At 38.0% G+C, this 23,657-nt stretch overlaps 2 protein-coding genes across 2 annotated transcripts in view; both read right to left on the reverse strand.

The window, feature by feature from the left end:
• The window catches only part of LOC134882338 (filamin-B-like), a 66,777-nt gene extending 58,597 nt beyond the window's left edge, over window positions 1-8,180 (reverse strand). Inside the window, 1 exon segment of the mRNA XM_063909976.1 lies at window positions 7,795-8,180. Within this exon segment, the coding sequence (XP_063766046.1) occupies window positions 7,795-8,086 (292 nt within the window). The 5' untranslated portion in view covers window positions 8,087-8,180.
• Window positions 8,181-11,374: 3,194 nt separating this feature from the next.
• Window positions 11,375-23,657, reverse strand: part of slmapa (sarcolemma associated protein a) — a 65,197-nt gene continuing 52,914 nt past the window's right edge. Inside the window, 6 exon segments of the mRNA XM_063910524.1 lie at window positions 11,375-14,476; window positions 20,118-20,252; window positions 20,662-20,833; window positions 22,696-22,813; window positions 22,896-22,967; window positions 22,970-23,099. Of these exon segments, the coding sequence (XP_063766594.1) occupies window positions 14,381-14,476; window positions 20,118-20,252; window positions 20,662-20,833; window positions 22,696-22,813; window positions 22,896-22,967; window positions 22,970-23,099 (723 nt within the window). The 3' untranslated portion in view covers window positions 11,375-14,380.

Consider the following 23,657-nt stretch of genomic DNA (forward strand, 5'->3'; position numbering starts at 1 on the left):
AAACCCAGTGCGTGTGTGTTTGTACGTGTGTGTGTGTGTGTGTGTGTGTGTGTGTGTGTGTGTGTGTGTGTGTGTGTGTGTGTGTGTGTGTGTGTGTGGTAAGTTAATATGTCACAGAGAGAGAATTTCTATTTGCAGCCATTTTTACCACAGACTGCAACTGTGTCCCACAATCTGCAACAAATGGATTCCATAATCAATTAAGTCATGTTGTTTTTTTGATAGAAATATGATAGAATGTGCATAATTGATTCATTGTATGACATCAGAGAACTATCTGCAAAGATGGCAGAAAATGCAGTTTTCAGCCTCTCAAATATTGAGATTTTGTGCTTCTCTCAAAAAGAACTTGAGGAAGTCACATGCCGAATCACTGCTGCAAATTGAAGTATAACACATGTTTAAACTTCTTCCATGTATTAACAAAGACAGAAGCCTCAGTGAGAATCTGCGGAAACATGAGTCACTTCACAAAGCGCATTAATGTAACCCTTCAAAAGCACAGCCTGAAGGCACTGCAGGTTAACACTGTCTGAGTAGGTCACAACTGAAAGCTACAGATCTCGTCGGGCCTGTTCTCAGCATATTTCACGCACACAAACACACTTATAGAGCAATGCTACAAGCAGGGATATCGCGGCAGGTAAAATGTCCTTTAGGCCTCTTTAAATATAGAAGAACAAAAAAAATCGAAAAACTACACAATGCGACTTTGCGGCAGTAATTAGCCTCTAATTGCTGGGTCGTTTCTGTGGAAACTTCACAGCTTTTACCAGCGGATGAGTCTAATTGCTGGTATTTAAGACTCGCTCTATGCAAGTTTTATTGACCCATGTGAAGCCTCATGGTCAAATAAAAGGTAATTTACTGGTATTTCCGATCTTAATCGGCACAGAGTTTAACAACTTTCACAATGGCAAATACCAAGCCACCTTTTTTAGCTTTGAGTTCTGGTTTTCCAGGACATTTAGGGCAAGTTTCAGTCTCAGTAATCTCATCAGTTTGTTTTTTTTCCAGCTCTGATAATTCGTCTGTACACTGCCAAACAGCAGGAATACAAAGTAAGGAACATTGTTGTGGATATAGAGGATATTTAACCACCGTAAAATACATTGTTCTAAGGATTAGGTGGTGGAGACGAAAAACAGAGCTTAAAGTCATAGTTTTTTTAAGTCTATAATGCACTACTAAAAAGGGCCCAATCATTTATTATTATTTTGGGGGTTTTGCCTTTCCTGTAGTGTGTTCTTTAGGTTGTTGTGCATGTAAATGGTTTTGAACATTAAAGTATGGAGACATGTCCCAGTAGAGACACTACATACAAATATGATCCTGAAAATTAGCGTAATAGGGCCCCTTTAAACAAACTTGCCTCGCCCTGATCTTCCTCTCCCACTTCTCTTCCCACTTTAGAAAGTGATTAATAAATGATGATGGTTATGCAGAAGTTGTGATTGACTAATGGATAGATTGACTCATAATTTCAACACACAAAATCCCCCTTCCACTTCAACCATAACGCAACACACCTGTCTGCACAAGTGGATGGCCAACACCCTTTTTATACCACTACCACACACACACACACACACACACACACACACACACACACACACACACACACACACACACACACACACACACACACACACACACACACACACACACACACACACACACACACACACACACACACACACACACACACACACACACACACACACACACACACACACACACACACACACACACACACACACACACACACACACACACACACACACACACACACACACAAAAACATTTAGCCCACTTCAAAGTCTTTCAAGATGCATAAATTCTGATTCTGATTCTGATTTTTTTTTTTGGTTTAAATTCACAACAACAACAACGCGGAATAAAATATTATCAGCTAATGCTGTGTGTGTTAAAAGAGGTCAAAAACGGATTCTTCTCATTGGGACACTCTGATCTAAGGACCCAAAAACGTATCTGATGCCAACAGAATTCAACTTCTAGAAAATGAGAAACTAAAAACATCTTCTGATTAAACAACAATCCATTCTAAGAAAAATAGTTGAACTACAGACCTCAACAGAAGATGCAAGATTAAATCGATCATTTTGAGCTACTTCAGGGAACAAACCAAGACCGCTAGATATGAAGCAGGGTGGAGTGAACACACAAACACACCCATACACAGACAGACACACACATGATGCCGGCTATGGCACCATGGGAGGTTAACAAGTCCAGATTTAAAGTTTGCTCTAAGATTATTTATTAGGAAGAGTCTAAGGTCTGACTTTATTTAACCCTCATTTTCTGTATAGTGCCCTCTTTAACAATTCAAAACGGCTTGATTTTCTTTGGTTGCATAATAAAAATGAATGAAACAAGTGACAATTGCAGGTATTCATATTAGAATTTAGGTAAGACTGCATGAAATATGTGTGTGGAAAAAGCAATATTTTATTTCCAGTTAAAAAGAAGTAAACAGGATATTACAAAATGTGTAGATTTTCACACAAAGCACTGCTTAATGAATTAAAAACACAGAAATGTTTGAAGATATTCCTCCTTCTTCCTCAGAAAGGGTAGGGGCCTCTCAAAGGGGCCCCACACCACAGCTAAACATTATCACATACACACACTCACAAAAGGAGACATTGAGTTTCATCGGTTTGTCTGACAGCAGCAGGCACCTTATTCCCATGCTCCCCCCTCTCTGGTTCACTCCTCCTCTCGTCGAGGTGAGGCATCTGACACACTGTCGTTACCTGTGAAACAGTACCGGACCCCCGCTTACAGACTCAACCTGCGGTTCTGCAGACCCAATACAGTGTTCTGTTCTTGTGTTCAAACAATCAACACTGTACTCTTCCAGCATGCAAATCACGAGTCAGCTGTTTAATCATTACATATTTAACAAAACACTTCTGAACTTTTCCTGCTGCCGGTTTTAAACCCAAGACATCACCTGTATTTATTATAGTTTTACAGAAAGTCACATTACAAAGCATCTTATTCAGTCTAGAACGCAAACAAGTAGTCCATTGCACCGTTGACCAAAAAGGTAATAGGCAACTGTTTGATTATGATTAGTCATTTCCTGTTTTATTGGATTTTATTTATCCTATTAAGGGGATTACTTACATTTTTACTCTGCTGTTATTTTACACATTACACATAGGCCTGAAATACACACACATGCAAAAACAGGACCTATGCACAGGCAATAATGGAGAAGGGTCTCAGCGAAAGGACTGCCCATTTCAGATTACTGCTTTGCTCAAAGGCACCTAGGCAGGTAGTGCCCTGAAGTGAAGCGTGCCCTTCCAGCTAATAGTCCCTCATCAGTACTTGGTCCATGCCGCACTTGAAACGGTGACCCTATGGTTCCCAAAGGTAGGTTTTGTCACTTAGTTAGAGTCAATCTTAAAGCCTGAAAGTTGAGGAATAATTCCAAAGTGTTATGGTTGCAGAAGACGTTCTGCTTCTCTTTGTCATTAACCATTGAAGACTTAATATTTGTTTGCCGTTTGAAAGATAGTCGACCAGGTTCATGTGGGGACTTGAACCGGCGACCCTATGGTTACCAAACCCCAGTACCCCAAAACTGAGGTACTTACACCACATTTCATTTATTTTTCTAGAGGAAATAATGATTCCAATATTCTTCCTGCTTTCTTTTGTCATGTTAAATATGTATGCGATATTCAGACTTTTGGTTGAACACATTTCTCTGCTCTGTGAAGTTGTAATGGCAATTTGTTTGTCGGTATATAGACTCAAAGATTTTCCATAAATGAAAAGTGATCTGCAAGTTAAGCAATAATGGAAATATCCTGTTACTGCAGCTCTAGTTCAGTCGGTCCTTGGAGTGTTTGTTTTGGTTTGTTTAGTCTCTGTTGCAGAACAAACAACCAGACAGAAGACCGTCTATAAAGGAGGGCTCAGTCACTTTACGACAGGACTCTGGGGGAGTTTGTTTCGGGGGTGAAAACTAAGAACACCAGGATATCACTGAGACTAAATGTGTGATTTTAGCATTAATTCAAAGATGAACTACTGGTAAATCCATCAGGAAATTGCCAAGAAAGAGATCTCCATGTGTAGCTTATACCAAATAATTTTACAACCATGTGCATTACGATTTAGTTAAAGCTTCATGTGTTTCATCTGAAACTGATTCTACTTGTACAAAAAAATATGCGACTACTGGCTAATTGATTAAAAGTGTTTCAGTTCCAATTAATATTGACTTGAAATACATGAAACATTTTCAAAAAGTCCCCGAAACTAAAACACAGAATTTCTCACATTCTTAAAAAAAAAAGACACACAATCCTTTGTTTTATTTTTATCTGTCTGAAACATGGCAGTGCTGCCTCAGCGTGTGTGTATCCCACCCAGTCATTTCCTTTCTAAGGTGGAAAATCAAACTTACACAGTTTGACGTCACTGAACACACCCGGCTCATTCCCATCTCGATACATAAACCAGCCTCAGTGTATCCAAAATAATTATTTGATAAAGTATAAAACATGTCAGAATCTTAAATTTTGAAAAAACTGTTGAAGTCCACCTCAAAACAAGCAGTGGATAAACCCATGAGCTAAGTTCAGCTGTGAAAACACACTGATTCAGACTTTAGAGGAAAATTAGTGTCAGTTATTATTTTAGTATGAATTAATTGAAATATGAAGATGAGTCACAGTGCAAACAAATCTCTCAAAAAGACCCAAAATCAGTCACCAGTCGGCTTTTAAAAATGTTTACTTAAACATTTAAACATTTCCCTTGGAGGGCAAAACTGAAACTTAATGCAGGGCCAGGGGCCAAAGTGTTGTATTTAATTGTATTGTCAAGATTTAAAATGGTTAATAATGCCCTTTCACCATCAGTCACTGGCTCTCCATATTTTCTAAACTCACTTGCGCCAAACTGGCTTCCTGTGTCACTCTGAAATAAAAGAGGATTCCACATATCTAAAAAAGTATTTACCTATTACATATTATTATCATTATTTTATATTTTCTCTCTGCATGAAATATCTGGCAGGCCAAATCAAACCTAATGGAGGGCCCCTCATTGGGCAGATTTGCATCAACAAGACTACGAGACATAAAAACCAAACAAAAAGGGATTATGGGTAAAGAGGATGACTGCAGCTCGTCATGCTTGGATACTTGGAACTGGCCTGAACACCACAGAAGAAGTACAAGAGTCACGCTGAGGTTAGGTTAAGAAGATTTGAATCAGATTCAAGTGTGACGTTGTTGAACACAAGCATGAATTTGCGACAGCGGCTAAAAAGCACCACAATGTTTTTCGCCTGCAGCTGTGAATAAATGAATGAACGCAACTCTGTCCTCAAACAACCTTGAAGTGACTGTGTTGTCCATAAAATGCTTCATAATACCAAGCTCCATCAGTGTTGTCCATAAAGCACTTTAGTCCTCTTAAGGTTTCTTTGCAGATAAATTATTTTTCTTAAAAATGCTTTTTTTAAGTAAAATGCATGAAAAGGTCAAACAATAAAATTAAATACAGTAACAGGATCCCAATTCTAAACAGATTGTAATTTAATAGAACTGAGCAGACATTCAATACTGTGATTACACAACGTTATGATATCTAAACACTCATAACATGTAAGCAGCAGTTGATGAGAAAACTGCTCTGTTGGTAATTTATCTCACTCTGTGGGTTGGAAACTTTGGGTAAAAAAAAAATCCTTACAAGCATTCTGCTTGACAAGCACCCAGAGATCGATGGCTCTGCAATCAGACCAAAGGAACTGCAAGACCAACATCAGTGTTCACCTTTTAAAGAGAAAGACAGTTTTTTGTCACTGTCATTATGGGGCTGTCAATCCACTGTCCTTTTGAAACCTTATTCTTTCAACAAATGTGTCTTATAAAGATTAAAAAACAGGGCACTTGCATGAGTGTGTGTATGATCTATGTGTTAGCCTAATGTGCACTGGTTATTCTTCAAGGGGTGGGACAGCTAAGCAGTCAACCAATCACACCAGAGCTGGACAGCTAACCAATCAGAGCAGACTGGGCTCTGGTTTCAGACAGAGGGTGAAAAGAGGTGCTGCAGCACAGGCAGTATGAGAAAAATAAATACTTTTTTGAACATTAAAGCATGAAAAATGTCACAGTAGAGGCCCAAAATACTAATAAGAACCTGGAAAAAGGGCCCCTTTCAAATAGCTCTTTGTTTGCTAATTCCAAATTAAAACAATTAAACAGCAAATATTCAGCATAATAACTCGTTATTTAGCAGCCTGGGTGGAAGCCAAATGAAACTAGGCTAATTAAAATCGTATGTGCGATTACTATGTCTGGGACGTAACAAGCACCCTATTAAAGAAGAATATGAAGCAGCAGGTTTGCTGATCACATTTAACCCTATTAATAAGAGTTTGCTATGGCTTTGTCAAAAATGTTTGGGGTGAAATATTTTCATCTTGACCTCCCAACATGAAACCAGGGTCATTAACACAGGTGTGTTCCTCCCTCTGTTGTAGCCTGCTCATTAAAACACACTCTGCTGTTGTCATGTGGAGACTTTCCCCACAACCTGACAAACTCCATTTAGAAAACTGTCAGTTTAAGGTTTCTGATGACAACATGATGCATTTCATCAGTAATTACTGTGGGACACAATCTGTAGCCAGGGATAGTAACTACTACTTTTAATTAAACTGAAAATTGTAGAGGAGGCTCCATTTGGCTCCAGTTCTCATGGTCATCTTTCACATCAATGCTACACTGAGGTGAAAGGCAGCAGTTGCAAGGTTTACGAAGAAAATCTGCAATTTTAAATAGAAATATGGGCCTCATTTGGATTATGTGTATGCCGATTTCAAAATGAGTTCATTTTGATTCTATTGATATTCAAATAAAACAATCTACACTAGTTAAAGGCAAAGGTAAAGGCAAAGCGACATTAAACTGAAGGATTCCTAAACTCAGTTTGGAAGGTGCTGCATGAACGGGAACGAACAGTACCCAAATTATCGACAAATAACATATAAAATGTCATTGATAAGTACTATATAAGTATGTTATTTATTCTATTACACAATGACCTATCATTATATTGATTTCAGTTCCTATTGTGATAAGATATATGGAAAATCTCAACACAAACGAAAGGACAAAGGTAAGGATTGAACTTTGGTCTCCGGCAAAAATGCATGGGCAGCATTATCACACAAGACAAGGATTTTTAAAAGGTGTTTTCAATCTATATCGACTTTTAGATCACAAAACACCCTCAATAGTGCTAACTTTAATTAAATATCAACTTTGGAATTTGATTTAATTTGCTCTTGCTTCCATTCACCGTCTGTCACCGAGCTAAAAGCAGCCAGGTGGGCGCGTATCAACACCGTTTAACCACTTACAAGACCTAACAATTTACAAGGAATATTTGTTGTTTTGTGTATAAAATGTATGCCGAATTCAAGAATGAGTACAGCTGAATCTATAAACATATAATATATAAATTGAAGTTATATATATATGTGGCAAATGCAGTAAGACTCTAAAATGCTGAATTTGTAAAGGCTGTTCGTGCTTTCAACGAGAGAAAAACTTGTTTTGGGTCATACGCTGGGAAAAATAGGGGGGGGGGGGGGGGGGGCGGGCTTTACTAGGAGTTGTATTATAAGTAATACCAGCATCCCTGACATATGTAGATTTTCCACTAACAGGCAAACTCATATTCGGGCTACAAAAAAAGTTTTGCTGCCTGCAGACGAATGAATGGACTCACCGATAGAGACCAGCTTGATGTTCTCCTTGTCCAGAAACTCCAGAGCCACAGAAACGTTTTCCAGCTTCATCTGCCTGAAGTTGGGCCTCGGGTGGTACTTTCTGTACATCTTCTTGTGGCTGAGGACCTCCAGCAGGGCGATGAGCCTCAGGCCGTCGCCCAGGTCGGTCTGCAGGTCCCCGATCCGCTTGTTGACGCATTTCAGGTGCTCGTTGCTCCAGCGCGTAAAGGTGTTCTGCTGGATCTTCTTCCACGGAGCGTCCTCGGCCAGGTCCTTCTCTGTGACCGGCATCTTAAGTTCTCTTTAGCGCTGCTTGTTGGGACCCTGGTAAACTGTGACAGAGTGGGGCCGGGGAGCGTGTTGTTGTGTGTGTTTCCTCGAAGCAGCCTGAAGTTGATTTGCAGTTTTTTTTTAAAACCTCCCTGAGACTCACTGGCTGCTGCTGCGTTCAGGTGCGCCTCTGAAAGCTCGGATTTCTTTCTCTTCTTCTTAGAAGTGAAACGGCCCTTTGGGATTGTAAATGTTGCATCACTGCCTCCTTTTGGATCGTTGACTTCATTTACATACACAAAACATTTAGGTTTTGACTTTAAAATCAGTCAATTCAAAGTCAACTTTATTTTCAATCTTTCAATTGCAGTGTACCGAAAGAGAGATCGAAAAATAGTGTGCCGAGGAATACAAAAAATACAAATATATATAAAAATGTGTATTCATACATGCAAACCTGTACACCCACCATACCCACTTTATATATATATATATATATATATATACCTGTAAATACATAAACATGCATAATCAACATACACACACACACATATATATATATATATATATATATATATATATATATAAATATATATATATATGAACACATTAAAATGTATAAATAAAAGCAATCAATATATATACAAAATAACAGTCAATTCAAAATGGATGTGAATAATGTAAGAATTATTTTAATTTAAATAAAATAAATACATATATACATTATAAATACATTGATAATACAATTATAAGTATTATATACAATACATATTGTTGTATTAATAAGTAATGTATTTATTTACATATATATTATTATTTTATAGTAACTTTATGTGTGTTTAAATCTTCAAATCTTGTGCTGTTTCCGACAGAGCAACCCAACCCTGCATGACAAGTCTCAACCACACACACACACACACACACACACACACACACACACACACACACACACACACACACACACACACACACACACACACACACACACACACACACACACACACACACACACACACACACACACACACACACACACACACCCCTTCAGTGTTTTCAGGGTAAACAGAGGAAAGTCTTGACTTGGTGTTCATTTAGTTGCAGTAAATCCCGCAGGTAGAATCATTGACGTCTGTGGACGCGTCTCAACTGTTCCAGACCTCAAAGTCTTATGCTGCTTTTTATGAATCACACTTTGATGTCTGGCGAGGTGTTCCAATACTCACTGAAACAAGAAGCTGTACAAATCGCTATATATTTCATAAAATCAAGGTCTGATTATTTTTAAAGTTTGTATGAAACTGACAGTAAAATGTAAATGTCCTGTCTTTTATTGAATGAAGTCAATTTGGTGTTGTTTGACCAAGTACAACACTTCTCTTGTTTTAACCAAACAAAGCAAACAAGTATGGTTGATTATTCTAATACAAGCAAAAATAGGGGATCAAAAAACAGGAGATCAGTTTGAAAAAAGGAAGAAAGAAAGAAAAGTGGGGATTAGATAAAGGGAAAGGAAAAAGGCGGGTGATTTAAGAATAACAAGATAACAATAAAGTTATTATATTTCAAATCTGAATGATTTTTAAGCTTTATGTACAGTATGTAAAGTTTACTTGTTTAATTATTTATTTTCAAATGTATTGTTACTTTTGGACAAATGCATTAAAAAAAACGGAAATTAAAAGAACAAATTCAACTCTGTCAAGCTTTTATTCATCCAAAAACACTTTGCATTTCTTGCCACTTAAAAACATTTCTGCAATATTACATGTTCTGTCTCTGATTCAGCATCAGAGACCTCTGAGGGTTAATTCCTCGACATGTTCATGCAGTGATCATGTTGCAACCTTTGTCTCGTAAAGATGACATCATGCCCTGCTGGATGATTGATACATGTTTGTCGTGGGAACAGCCCACACACACACACACACACACACACACACACACACACACACACACACACACACACACACACACACACACACACACACACACACACACACACACACACACACACACACACACAGGTCCAGGCCTGCTGTTTAATGATGAAGAGTTTAGTTCTTTGTTTGTATGACATCATCGTCTCCTCAGTTTAATCAGTGGTGGAAAATGCATTCAAGAACTGTACTTAAGTATAATTTTGAGTTTTTTGTACTTAACTTGAGTGTCTTAATTTCTTGTTAGGCTTCTTTATACTCCTCTACAATTCAAGGGGAATTATTGTATTTTTCACTCCAGTAGGCTACATGAATGTGACAGATTTACAGGCAACTTGCCTCTTTAACAGATCTAGTTAAATCCAGCTTAATCTTAGCTTTTTAGATAAACACTTTGTTTTTCCATACTATAAGCTACTGTAAGGAGCAGCACAATTATTGTTTGATTATTTGTTATATGTTTGAAAAAGGTTTTTGGGATATTAAATATATAAAACCACATTACAGTTAGAAGAATCATAAACATAGCAATAATAAATTGTCATATTTCAAAAGATAAAAAACTTTAATTTTCAGGTTCTTATTAGTATTTAGTGTCTCTACTGGGACATGTTTCCATGCTTTAAAGTTCAAAAAGTTATTTATTTTTCTCATACTGCGCGTGTTGCAGCACCTCTTTTCACCCTCTGTCTGAAACTAGAGCCCAGTCTGCTCTGATTGGTTAGCTAGTCCGCTCTGTTGGGATTAGTCAACCACTTAGAGATGTTCCGCCCCTTAACTTAACACGTACAATGTTTTGGAGCACTCGTCAACAGAAGTGCAAGTGTTACATAGTGATGTCACTATGTTAGGGAAGTAAACAAAGGAGTCCAATGGAGGCGTTTCAGGAACGGGGAGTGTGTGGGAGAGAAACTCCCTCTGGAGGGAACACAGGGATTTTAACCTTCGCAGACCATTTACATGCACAAAAACCTATAACACACTACAAGGGCCTCTTTAAATTGAATGCAATCAGAAAATGTGCCACCCAAATACCAAAAACAGGAATTTGAATACCTGTATTGTATACCTTACGATGTATTTGTAGTTTAAAAAATATATACAATCACAATTGGTGTTGGTTATGGTTTTCAACTTCTTTCAAAATAAGAGCGTGCTGCTTTTAAAAAATGTAATCCACCACTTTAACCTTTTCCTTACTTTGCAAATAAATCTATATCAGAATAAAAAATAAAGGATATTTTTAACTTGATATCTTCATGTAAATGTAGAAACAACATTTGTCTGACTAGTCTTTACTATTTAATAAGGACAGGAATTGAGCAGTTATTGTGAAGTTTATGAATGAAAAAATGAAAGCACCAGAGGCAGGTTTGGTGGGTCAGCTTGCTACAACTTTAATCCAAACATCGCTCTGCATATTCAATACATCATCATATCCTCTACATAGCTCCCTCTCATATCTCTAAACAATTTTAACAAAATAAGTCTAGTAGCACATCATTCAATAACATTTTATTATACAATTCTCTCTCTGTACTGTAGTGTTTTTCTCTTAAACATCAGGAATATTTGTTTGTTGTCTTTTATTTTATTTAAACACAGAGACAAGACAAAGTACACGAACGATGACAAAGAGTCCAGAGTGTGAACAGACACACACTTCCCTATACACACACAAACACACACACACACAAACACACATCAAAATAATTTAATGTCTGCTGGAAAGGCCTGAAGTGTTTTGATGTTGTTTGGAGAGAAGCTGCATTTTATTAGGCTCAGCTGGACTTCAAACAACATTTAAACATTTTTGTTCACTTTTCTGCACTGTGCAGAAATGTTTAGTGAGTAGGTCCCTGTTTTTTGGTTGTCATGTGTGCACATGACACATTCCTGCTGAAGGTTTGACACTAATCCACTTATCTGACATGAATTTAAAATATTTTTGATTGGAAAAAAAACAACCTTAACTTCTGTACCATGCTTCAATTACATGGACCTAAAATGACAGCACGAGTTGCGCTAATGTTTAGAATCCACAGGCTAACGTGCAGCCTCCACATTAATCTAACGGCAAATAAACATGCATGTCTGTATAAACACCGTGGTAATTGTTATGTAGTATTACCTTCTAAACAATAAGATTGAATTGAATGCCATCAGATTAATGTAAAAGCTGCAGCAGCACAAGGCTGAACATGCACAGAGAGATCTAACGTTACTGTACAAATATTTAACCTCAGTCATTTAGGCACAAAAAGTAAAACCACTACAAAGTACTAGGAAATATCCAATTTAGCCTAATTCCCCCTTAGTTTTGATCTTCCTCTGTAAATGTCCGGTTTATTATCAAGTTAAGACATAAAGTTTTATGTTTCCGGAGATAACTTAAGCCAGCAATGTTTCGTACAGTGTTTGGGAAGGGCTAATGCTAACCCTAACCCTAACCGCACAGTTGATGAACCGTTGGCTGGTTTTGAGTTGTCTGGTCATGAATCGAGTTATTTGACGAGTAGATATTATAAAATGTCTTAGATCCATCGCGTCACAGTTCAAACATTTTATTCTGGACCAAGAGATCATCCGCTTCGTCGTCAACGAGGCATCATCTTTATCTAAATCCACAATTATATTTGATGAAATAAATTCAAATTAATATCAATTTACAAGATTTTTCTCACAGGCTTCTTCAACCGGAGAGAGCTCCGGAAAAAGCTGACGAAGTACTGTGGATTAGCAACTTCAGCTTCTCTCCTCTCTTAACACTGACAGACCTCTGGCAGGCAAAAAAAAAAAAAAAAAAAAGTGTGTGTTTGTGTGTGTTCATCCGAGAAAGTGTGTGTGGTTGTGTTTGTCCGCACACATACACAAACGGTGGTGTAAGTTACATCAGAGGCACTTTGAGCCCCGTTACTGTGCCCCAAAAGTGAAAAAAACATAAACCCCTCACAGAAAATAAATCAGATTTTTAGTTTTAATAATTTGGCTTCAAGTTTTAACCCCCGACCTTGAAACTCCCACAGGAAAGAAAAGACAACAAATATTTTAAAAGTCCATGTTAGAATCCAACATGGCCGACTGAAACCAGAACAGAGCAGAGCCGGACTTCCAGAAAATAACGCAAACACTTTCCAGCAGACACAAATCATGTTTCAGTCTAAATATTAATTCTGAAGGAGATTTTACTTAATTGTTTTTTATTTGCCTTTTTATTCAACTCAGATTGTCTGATTTGGTGTAGATTTACTGCGTAGTAGTAGTGTTTTTAGGGTCGTATTAATAACAATAAAGCTAAAATAATAATAGTTAGGTCCAAATTTGACGAGTATGCCCATGTGAGTTGTAATTTGATCAAACACTGATTTGTTTAAGAATATGCACCATGTACGCAGAACACTACAAGGAATATTACAGTGGTTAAAACTTGATTTAGACTCCTTTTATACAGAGCCTCAGGATTAAATGTAGAAAACACATTAGATGAGTTTTCACTGAGCTTTAGCAGTGCATATTCAGACACAAATAATTACTTAATATAATTATAACCGCCGTTGCCAAGTTTGTAACTCATTATTGATCATTTTTCTTCCCTGACAAAAACAAAGAGGAAAACTTGAGCAATGTTTTGGGAATTAAAATAGCCAATTTAGATATTTGCTGTAGCCTGGCACCAAATATCTGCAGCTAAAATCTAAAAGGAACCATACACACAGAATGGTGACTCATACTTAAGAGCACCAAACTGGATTGAAGAATTTAGAGAGGGAAATTAAAGCTGAATACGGAGACAAGCACAGTTTTTTTCCTCATTAAAGAAATACTAAATCCGTCAGTCAGTCCTGCCCAAGAACTTTTCCTAACAGAATTAAAACCACTCCTGATGGATCCAGAGATGAATACTGCTCGGTAACAGACTCCAGTAGCCGATGAAATCTATAAAAATATAGGAAAAATGCACCTTAAACTGAAAACTGGGAATCATGTTCATATGTGTGGACTGAGTGTGCTGGAAAGTGTTGCGTTCACTTGCACCCCGGGGATTTGAGTGCCACCTCTGGCAAGTGATCTGTGTGGAAGTCCGGCCTGCTCGAGAACGCTTTATTAACCCAGAAATCAGCAGAGAGACCAACAAAGGAAGCCCCCACCATAGCTGAGAGAGAGCCGAGAATAAAAACGACAACAAAACTCCCCGCCGCAGAAAAAAACAACAACACAAAACAAAATAAACCGAGAAGCTTCTGAATCCTCTGTAGAAACCACAACCTTTTATAATCCCTCTACAATTATGTACAATTAGACTTTATACAAGTAAAGCAGTGATGCTCTCCTCACAGCACTCTCTGTTTCTGTGAGTGTGTGTGTATGTGTGTGTGTCCTAGGTGGAGCTGCTCTTAGAGAAGTTGGGGTAGAGGACGGCTGCCGTTACGGCGACCATCACTGCGATGACCGGCATCCAGGGGCTCCATCCGCTCTGTAGGGGACAGATGATGACACAAAATAAAAAGTTAGTCTGCAGCTTAGTGGCAAAGCTTTTTGAAACTAAGAGTGAAAAAAGGAAAGAGAGAAGAGAGGAGGAAGATAAAGAGGAGCAGAGGGAAAGACAAAGTAATGAGGACTGCAGAAAAGAAGAACAGTCAAGCCTATGAAGCTCCAAAAACTCTAAAGATGATGTTTTTTTATTTTGTGAGGAAACTTGTAATTGATCTAATTGGGAAGAGTGATCTAAAAGCACAATACTTTGATAATGATCAACAGTTATTAACATTAGTGTTAATATGTGAGGGTAAGGCTGGGCAATATATCAATATTTAAATCATCAAAATGAGTTTTAATACCCTTTAATACCCTCTTTGATTTTCTGCTATTATAATGTTTTATATTTGTATTGAAAGGCTGCATTACATAAACGTTTTGCAATATTCCAGACTGTTCATGCAGTTTTATTTTTGGGCAATTCATGTTATTATATTCACATTAATTATGATTGTTTATAAGATTTCTCATTGTGTAAATATTATGTGAAAGCAAGGGTCAACCCTATAATACCATTGGACTATAGATACTGCAGCTTTTGATCAATGATATGATATTCCATGTACTCACATACTGACCTGGCCATAAAATTGACAAACTGATTCAAAAAGAATGTATATAATGTAAATAAAACAAGTGTAAAACACTAAACGGGTAAATAATACAAATGTTAGACTATTACTAAATCTGATAATATTTGTTTTACTATAAATATATATCTTAAATCAGCTAAATTAGCTCATTAGTTGAAAGATGTTATTTGGTAATTTTGGAAGAATTTCAATTTTCTCTGAAGTCTTCATTTTTACTTCTGAGGCCATTATCTTGGAATTTCATTAACATCTGTCTGAAGCTCTGCATCTTTCACAACCATGTCATTAATTCTGAATTAATCACCATCAAGGTCTAAAATCTGCATAATCCTTTCATCAGCTCAACTAATAAAAGGTTTAAAGAGTCGTGTTCCCACAACTGTTGCACAAAAGGTAATGACCCACTAAACAATCATAAAAAATATCATCTTCTGGGGCTTAAGAAATAAAAGACAGGAAGCAGCAAAGTAAACGAGCAAGTTACCTGAGTAGAAAAACAGAAACGTTACAGAGCAGCTTTCCTTGAGAAAACAACTGGAAGCAATGGTCACACATTCCCAAATAAACAAACAAGCAGCAAACAACACAGGACGAACGAGATGGAAACGACAATGGATGTTTAAAAAAAGGAGAAACTGCAGTGAGTCCAAAGAAAGACTTGGAAACAAAAAGATGAATGAGTCAGTGTAAACAAATGAGTCCTGTAAGCAGGTAAATGAAGGTAAAATGGAAAAATAACAGAGTAAGCTGCAGTCCGGATGCAAGAAATGGAAGAAAAGATGATAAATTAACCACAAACCCTGTTGCAAGAGATGAAGAAAATGATGCATGAGTTAAAAAAAATGATAAAGAAGCTCCAGCACCCTGAAAGTGAGGGAGAGCCGGGAAGTGAGGTTAATGGATGAATGATTGAGGGATGCGGGTTGAACGTGTTAGTAACTTTCGGAATTAGGAGATGTTCAGATGTGAAGCCCAACTCTATAAAGGGAAACTTTTATCTTAAAATAAATAAAATAAGGTCAGAAATAAAGTCTTTTTAACTGTAATGAAAGTACACTTTTCTACAGTCACACCCTGATTCTTATACTGACTTCTTATGGCTCAGATCCCTGCAGAATGTCGCTGTCAATAAATATACATTCAAACACTTCTTCATTAATTGCGAGAGCTTTTGATTTTGCAAATGTTCAGCTTTTTAAAATAATAATCTTAATAAATAGCCTTATCTTTAACAAATAGTATATTTTTCTGAATCTTTACCTTGAATTTTGTCAGAGAAATGTTATTGATCTCGTACTCTGGTAACACACACCACATGTTTACACTGTACAAGACAACCATCCATTAGTTTTGTCCAGGAAATATTCCGAGAATACTTATAGAAAGATAAGACACAATATCTTTAAACTAAAGCCTTTTTAAGGGCTGAATTCAATATATATTTTTAAACATTTTTGAATCCCTTTTAATGTTTCCACAGCTGAAAATAGTCCTTAATGAAATGTCCTTCTGTTTGAGTGAAACTTGTGTTTTATATTTTTAACTTTATATTTGTGAGCTTTTTTAAAAAGAAGTATATCTGTCCTTATTATCCGATGCACTTGGGAGGGTGTGCCATTTAAAGTATTCAGAGGCGGGCTTACATATAACTGACAATAAGAAACACCTAGTATAAAATAGCTTTATGATTAACTTTGCAGAGACTATTGACTTTATGATTGACAAATAAAACGCTGCTATAAAAAAAGTGCTTTTCTTGTGGATGCCTGGGGAGTAATGTTTCCTTGAGGACGAGGAAATGAAATATGTCTTAAGGAGAGCAAGGGGTCCCTTTAGACAGAGAGTCTGTACTTGTTGGTAGCTTGTCCCTTCAGAGAGCAGAGTTCAGGGTTAGCCGAGCAGAAGCAGTGAGACTAACAGCCGTGCGGTTAGAGCCGCTCACAGCAGGAGACAAAGACAACGCAATGATGAAGATGATACATGATCTCATAGGGAAGAGACGGAGATGAGGAGAGCGTCCTGATGATCAGAATTCAGAGTTCAAACCTAACCAGCTTTCTGTCACAGCAGCGTGCACCATGATGCATTTCATTAAAAACACTACTGAACCCAAATGACTCTGAACTGATCCTCCTTTTCAAAATATATGATGTCTTAAAGGGATGAAAGCTGTTCTCACCTGCATCTTTGGGTCTACAAACATTTGAAACTATATAATGCTAACATGCATGTTCATCTAAACCCCTACTTTCCCTTCCAGGTAAAATATAATCAGAATTTGTCTGGTGAATACTGTTAGTGTTGACAGTCTGGTCAGATTTGTGTTTTGTTTTAGGTTCCTGACTGAGATTGATTAGATTATATTAAGATATCAGACTGTTTTATATTCAGGTTTGTGTTTTCAGGGCCACCTGTAATATTTCTGAAATTTTGTAGTATTTTGTTATCGTATTTTAAGTCATGTAGCTCTTGATTTCATATCAAAATGTAATGTCCAGAAGAGGCTTCGAAAAAAATCTGTAATAACCAAATCTGATGTGTTGGTATAATTTTCTTCTATTTTCCATTTTCTCTAACAAACTTAACAAACAGGGACGCTTAATGCCCAGTAGATATGGTGTTCATAAAAAAAACACTTGAAAACTACTTTAATGAGGTTCTTTGAGGTTAAAGGTCATTTACATGGTTCATATTTCAGGAGAATAGTCCAATGGAAGAATGTAGGGTCAAAACATTGTCAATAAATTTGACTAATTAATCAACGTGGGAAGTTTCCTTCTCAATTCTGTCTTAATCCTATGTTTCTCTACATGTGACCCTGAATTCATCACAGATCAGGACGGCGTTTGCACCTACGTCATCTTCCCTTCCACAGACGACGGACAGATGGAGGCAAAAGAGAGGCAGGCAGAGAGACAGACTGATGTCATGTCGGTGTATACCTTTCTACCACAACTGGCCGAAACACCAGTACAGCAGAGCCAGGACAAGGCCAATGAATATGGCTTGGACAGGCTGCAGTATGGATGGCTAGAGGGGGACGGAGGGAGGGAGGGGGAGGAGAGGTACAAGAAGATATCAGCCGGCAAATCAACCAAAACCAACATGGAGGATGGAGCAGCTACAGCGAGGGGGGGGGGAGAAAAAGAAAGAAAGAGAGAAAGAAAGAGGGGGGGGTATCGAGACGGCCGTTTCTACAAAGCAACACCGCCATTTCCACACATCAAACAGCCACATTCACCAAACACCACAGAAGAAGTGCAGCCGGTGCCAGGCTCTTTATAACGGCAACCTTTTTAACTTTGCTCATTAACTGTCTGCACCAGGACGTCCCGTCAGAACCCAGAATTCAAGATGCATGCTTGACAGACAGAAATGTTAAGAATCTGCTCTGATTTTAAATCTTAAAAATAAATAAAAACGCCGGACACAAGTTCACTCTGAGTACTCAAAACTGATATTTTTAAACTATGGCTCCAATACAGGACATGTTCTTGGTGCAGACAATTAACCGGCGCTAAGGATCATTCTGTTAATTCAAATTGAGTCTTATTTTCATAGTTTTGTCCATCATTTCTGTCAGTGCTGAACATGTTACTAACTACCAACCATAACAACACGTCTACAAATTCAGGTTTAGTTTTTTTTTTTAAGGAAATCTACACAGGCTTCTTACGTTGCGCCATTAAAACATTTTTAAATTGGAATATTGGTCACTTATTATGACGTGATTCTTACAAAAATAAATCCTCAAATGTATTGCTAAATTTAACAAAAAGTAATTTAACTGAATGAACAATTTAATCTTTTTTTATATATAAAGCACTTTATTTGATGATTATAACTAGTCGGATGCAAGCCTGCCTTCGTGTGTGGCAAGCAGGACACAAACAGTTTGGATTGAACAATAATAATATGGATTGAAGCCCAATATTGCTTAAAAAAGCGTCTTGAATTTGGAAAGGATTACATCCACATTTCCTCCAGTTATTGGAACTGTTTTTATCAGAAAAATCCTAGGCAGCCACCACTCAAATTTAATTCCAAAGACACTAAAATACAAAAAATGTGCAAGCTAATCTTTGTCTAAAAATGAGCAAAAATATTTAAAGATTAAACAAATTAAGTTTAACAAAATGAGTTGACGCACAAAATAAAATGACCCGATTTATGTCTAACGTCTGATTGCCAGGAAACTTATGTCAGTGTGTCATTAGACAAGTCTCCGTTTTCCAACATCTTAGCTATTAATTCTATGACTTCAAAGTGTGAGCTACAAGACATGATGGACAGCACTATGTCAATAAAACCAAACTTCTAACAAACGGATATTATCCTTTTTAATGTTAGTGAAAAACAAGGATTGTTGATCTAGTCCTGGATATTTGGATCAGGACTTTTATTCTTAAAAGCTTTAGGGACACAAACCCTGAGGATCAAGTCTCTCGTCATGGAAGGAAAATACTGAAGAGGAGCTCAAGACAGATAAGAAAGAAGAGGAGGAAGAGGGGTAATAGAGGAGGAGGAGGCTGCTCCGCCTCGTTATCATCTTCTGATTTGTGTCTCCTGGAGTTTTCACAGACTAACAGCTGCTAGTGATCAGCTCAGGATGGAACGGCTGGAGAGGCGATGATGTGTGATGGATTCTTCTTATTTATCACTACATTACATTCGGTTTGTATTATTTACCACATTTTTTTTCTGTACAGGGTTAGCAAATAAGCAGTGAGAAATCAGCTAGTGAGTTCAAGACTGCCACAGTGTCCATGAGCAAGTCCGAAGCTTCTCCTGCATATATCTTAAAGCAACAAAAAATCATGAAAACATCTGGATTTAAAGCTGGTCAAACACAGGAATAAATGTTACAACACAAATACTTCATACAGTTCTTATATATTATATTATGTTAAAGGAAGAAGAAGGTGTGTGTGCGTCGTGTGTGTGCGTCTTGTGTGTGTGTGTGTGTGTGTGTGTGTGTGTACTCACTGAGCTGGTCTTGTCCTGCAGCAGCTTCAGGCTACTCCTGCACTGCTCCAGCTCCTGGTGGATGTTCAGCTTCTCCTTCTCTGTCCTCTCATAGCGCTGACGGAGGTCCAGCAGCTGTGACTGTGTGTATTCATACTGCACACCAACACACACACCATCATCACATCATTTCACATATTTCATTTAGTTTTCATTAAAATGTCTTTAACTAATTCTTACAGATTAGTTGCAGAATTAAAGGATTTATTTGTTTACTCTACCTCAATGGTTTTAAGTTACCTTCATCATTTTTGTGTGAAATTGAATTGTATTTTTATTGTATTAACTATCTCATTATTTTCTTGGTGCTCAACAGTAGCTCACATGTGTGCTTCTGCTTGGAATGGAAAGGGCTGTAAAAATAATGCGTTGCTTGCTGTGTGTGTACCTCTCCCTGCAGTGTGTGTGTGTGTGTGTGTGTGTGTGTGTGTGTGTGTGTGTGTGTGTGTGTGTGTGTGTGTGTGTGTGTGTGTGTGTGTGTGTGTGTGTGTGTGTGTGTACGTACCTCTCTCTGCAGTGTGTGTGTGTGGGCCTGGGCCTGGTCCAGCTGGCTCTTCAGCTTGCTTGCATCCTGCAGGTGTTGATTCTCCAGCGAACCCAGTTTGTCTTGCAGAACCCCCTCCCTCTTCTCCAGAGACTCCAGACTGCTGCTGAGGACCTGAGTCTGCTCCCTGGTGCTACACACACACACACACACACACACACACACTTTTCTTTAGTAAATCATTCTCAGGATCAGATTCACAAAGTGTTTTACTCTGCCCAAAGAGAATGTACAGCGTTACAAAAGCAAAGGGTCAGTGAAAGGAAATAGGCAAAATTAAGCTAGGAATTATATTTTTAAAAGAGGTGATAAAAGGTACAATATAATCACATTAAATGAGTACACAACCATGGTAGTAATAAATAGAAATATTTTAAAGTAATTTAATATAAAAAAGCTTTTAACTTTCTTCTCATTTCTTTTGAAAACTGGTTTTAAGTTAAATGTCAATTGTAAAAGTATATCACTTCTTCTGACACTAAGGTTGTTTTTATTTTAGTTGGTTTGGTGTGCCAAAATTATAATTTGCTGAGGAAAAATCCACGGGTAGCATTTGTATTTAACCTAATCAGATCACACTGCAACATGTTTGTGTAGTGGAACAGTAGGGAAAGATGTTTGTAAGTGCTACTTTTGAAGGTCAACGTTAGTGCTAAAATTTTGATCATTTAAATCTTGGGAAGCTGGCAATAGGACGGTAGGCTTTGAAATTATCCAAACAAAAAAACACCAGCAGATTTTCCAGCCCTTTGACACAGAGCAGCTAGCAACATTAGCTCCAATAGCTGTAAAGGTTCCATCTTCTCAGGGATTATGAAGCTAGCAGCAGGTGAAAGACTCTCCATCTAATCATTTCGATTCAATCTAAACTAAATATTAAACTGAATTTCACTATCATTCCACAGATATAGGTCTTCAGTTTATCAGAGAATATGCTTAATTGACTGCAGGAGAATTTCACCAAATATAAGAAGAAATGTTTTGAGAGAAGATAACCAAACCTAGCTTTGAAGATGTTTAGGTAATAGTTTGATGTCAGCAGTTTTACTGGAGCAGTGCATTCCAGATATTCATGAGAAGTACTGCCAATGGCACCTTCAGTTTATTGGAAACTAAACACAGCTGTAGCTCAGATAAAATCCTGCTGACCTCTCGGTACGATGAGAGCATGATGTTTTCTCTCCATGGAGATGAGACAGAGCTGTTAACCTGCTGACAGCTCCCTCTGTCAGTCAGCTGTCGCCCTGAATCAGCTGGACACCGCGTTTCCTGCGGTCCTTATCGCCCTCAGAGCTTCGTTTAATGCTGAATCAGAACTCTGAACCTGTCAGGACCCGTGGGTTTTCTTCTCAGCCGAGCCAGAACTCATCAGCACCATCACGGCTGTCACAGAGACTTTTAGGTCTGATTTTATCACCCACCCTCTCAGTTTGACACGCTGATATATTTCCTGGCTTTATCCTCAACTTCAGATATATTAATACTAAGTCAGGAGTTTCAGTCTGTAACTTTTTTTGGAATGTGTAACATTAAATATATATATTTATCCAAGTATGTTTTTTTATTTTGAAGACATTTTTACAGCAATACCTATAACCTTTACACATGTTTTCATTTCTGTCAGTTTATGAGCATTAATCATTTTTACATTTATTTAAAAGCACTGAAAACCAAACACGAAAGAGTTTTAAATTAATTAAAGTAATGCTGCTTGTAGTTATGGTGGATTGGGTTAAGAAACATGCTCCTTTGATTTTTAGGGCTTCATAAAAAATGCTCCAAGCCTGATTACCAGAAAGTCATATTTTAGGGCACAATTAATTGTATCGTTCCGTGTGGTGGGTATCAGTGGAGTGTTAAAATTGTTTTTACACACACATTCCAGTGTGATACTACAGTATTATCCCTCATGGTCTGTTCTGCAGTGCCATCCACCGAGTCTTAACCGTTACCCTGTGTTGCAGACTGTAAGTGTCACACAGTGTGTCCTCATACCTGCTCAGCTCAGTCTCCAGGCGGTGCAGTTTGTCTGTAAGAGCTTTCCGTTCCCCTCTCAGGCCGTCACAGTCCTGCTGCAAACACACACACTGCTGCTGCAACGTAACACACTCCGCTGAGGAAGAAGAAGAGAACAGTCACCATCTGTGTGTTTTGATGACACTCTGTCGGTGTTGGCTTCTGGGCTGTGTGCTCACCCTGCAGCAGTGTGGCGGAGCTCTGCTGCTGCTGCTGCTGCGTGAAGGCGTCCTGCAGCCGGCTGATCTCCCCTCGTACTTCCCGGCCGTTTCCCTCCAGTGTTCCAGCTCAGAGCGCACGTTGCCTAGGTCGGCCTGCAGGGCGGTGATCTCCCGCTCGCGCTCTGTCGTTGCTGCCTCCATGGCGTGACGGAGGACAATAATCTGAGGGCAGAAACATAAATCGGTCAGTTATGTCAGAAGGACAGAAGGTCTCATACTGAATAAGAGAGAGTCTCTTTTTAGAGTCAAAAGTTGTACATGCCACTGTCTGTCTTGTTATTTGAGGGATCATTTAGGTGATTAGTGTTCACAATTGACATGTTATCTCTTGGATTTGTGTCTTTTATATCCATAAATAAAATCAATCATTCAATCAAAAGAGTAGAATTAGATTGGAGAAAAAAATGACAATACAAGTACAAATAATATTAAATTACTTAGTTTGATATCCAGTAACATCCACCGGACATTTTTCTCATACTGTGCTTTACTACACCACAGTCTGAGAGAGGCATTGAGAGGTGTCCCACTAGTAGTAATAGGAAGTCAGGAAGAGAAAAGGACGTAAGGATGAGATGGGAGGTTCCAGCAGAAGATATAGTCAGTAGGAGAGAAAAGGGAGTAAAAAAGGAGTCGGTGGAGTCAGGGAAAAGGGATTGACATGGACCAACAGGAAGTCAGAAGAGTAGATAAGAAGAGACTGGCAGGAATCGGCTGGGA

This window comes from Eleginops maclovinus, chromosome 20, assembly GCF_036324505.1.
Source record: "Eleginops maclovinus isolate JMC-PN-2008 ecotype Puerto Natales chromosome 20, JC_Emac_rtc_rv5, whole genome shotgun sequence".
Classification (NCBI taxonomy): Eukaryota; Metazoa; Chordata; class Actinopteri; order Perciformes; family Eleginopidae; genus Eleginops; species Eleginops maclovinus.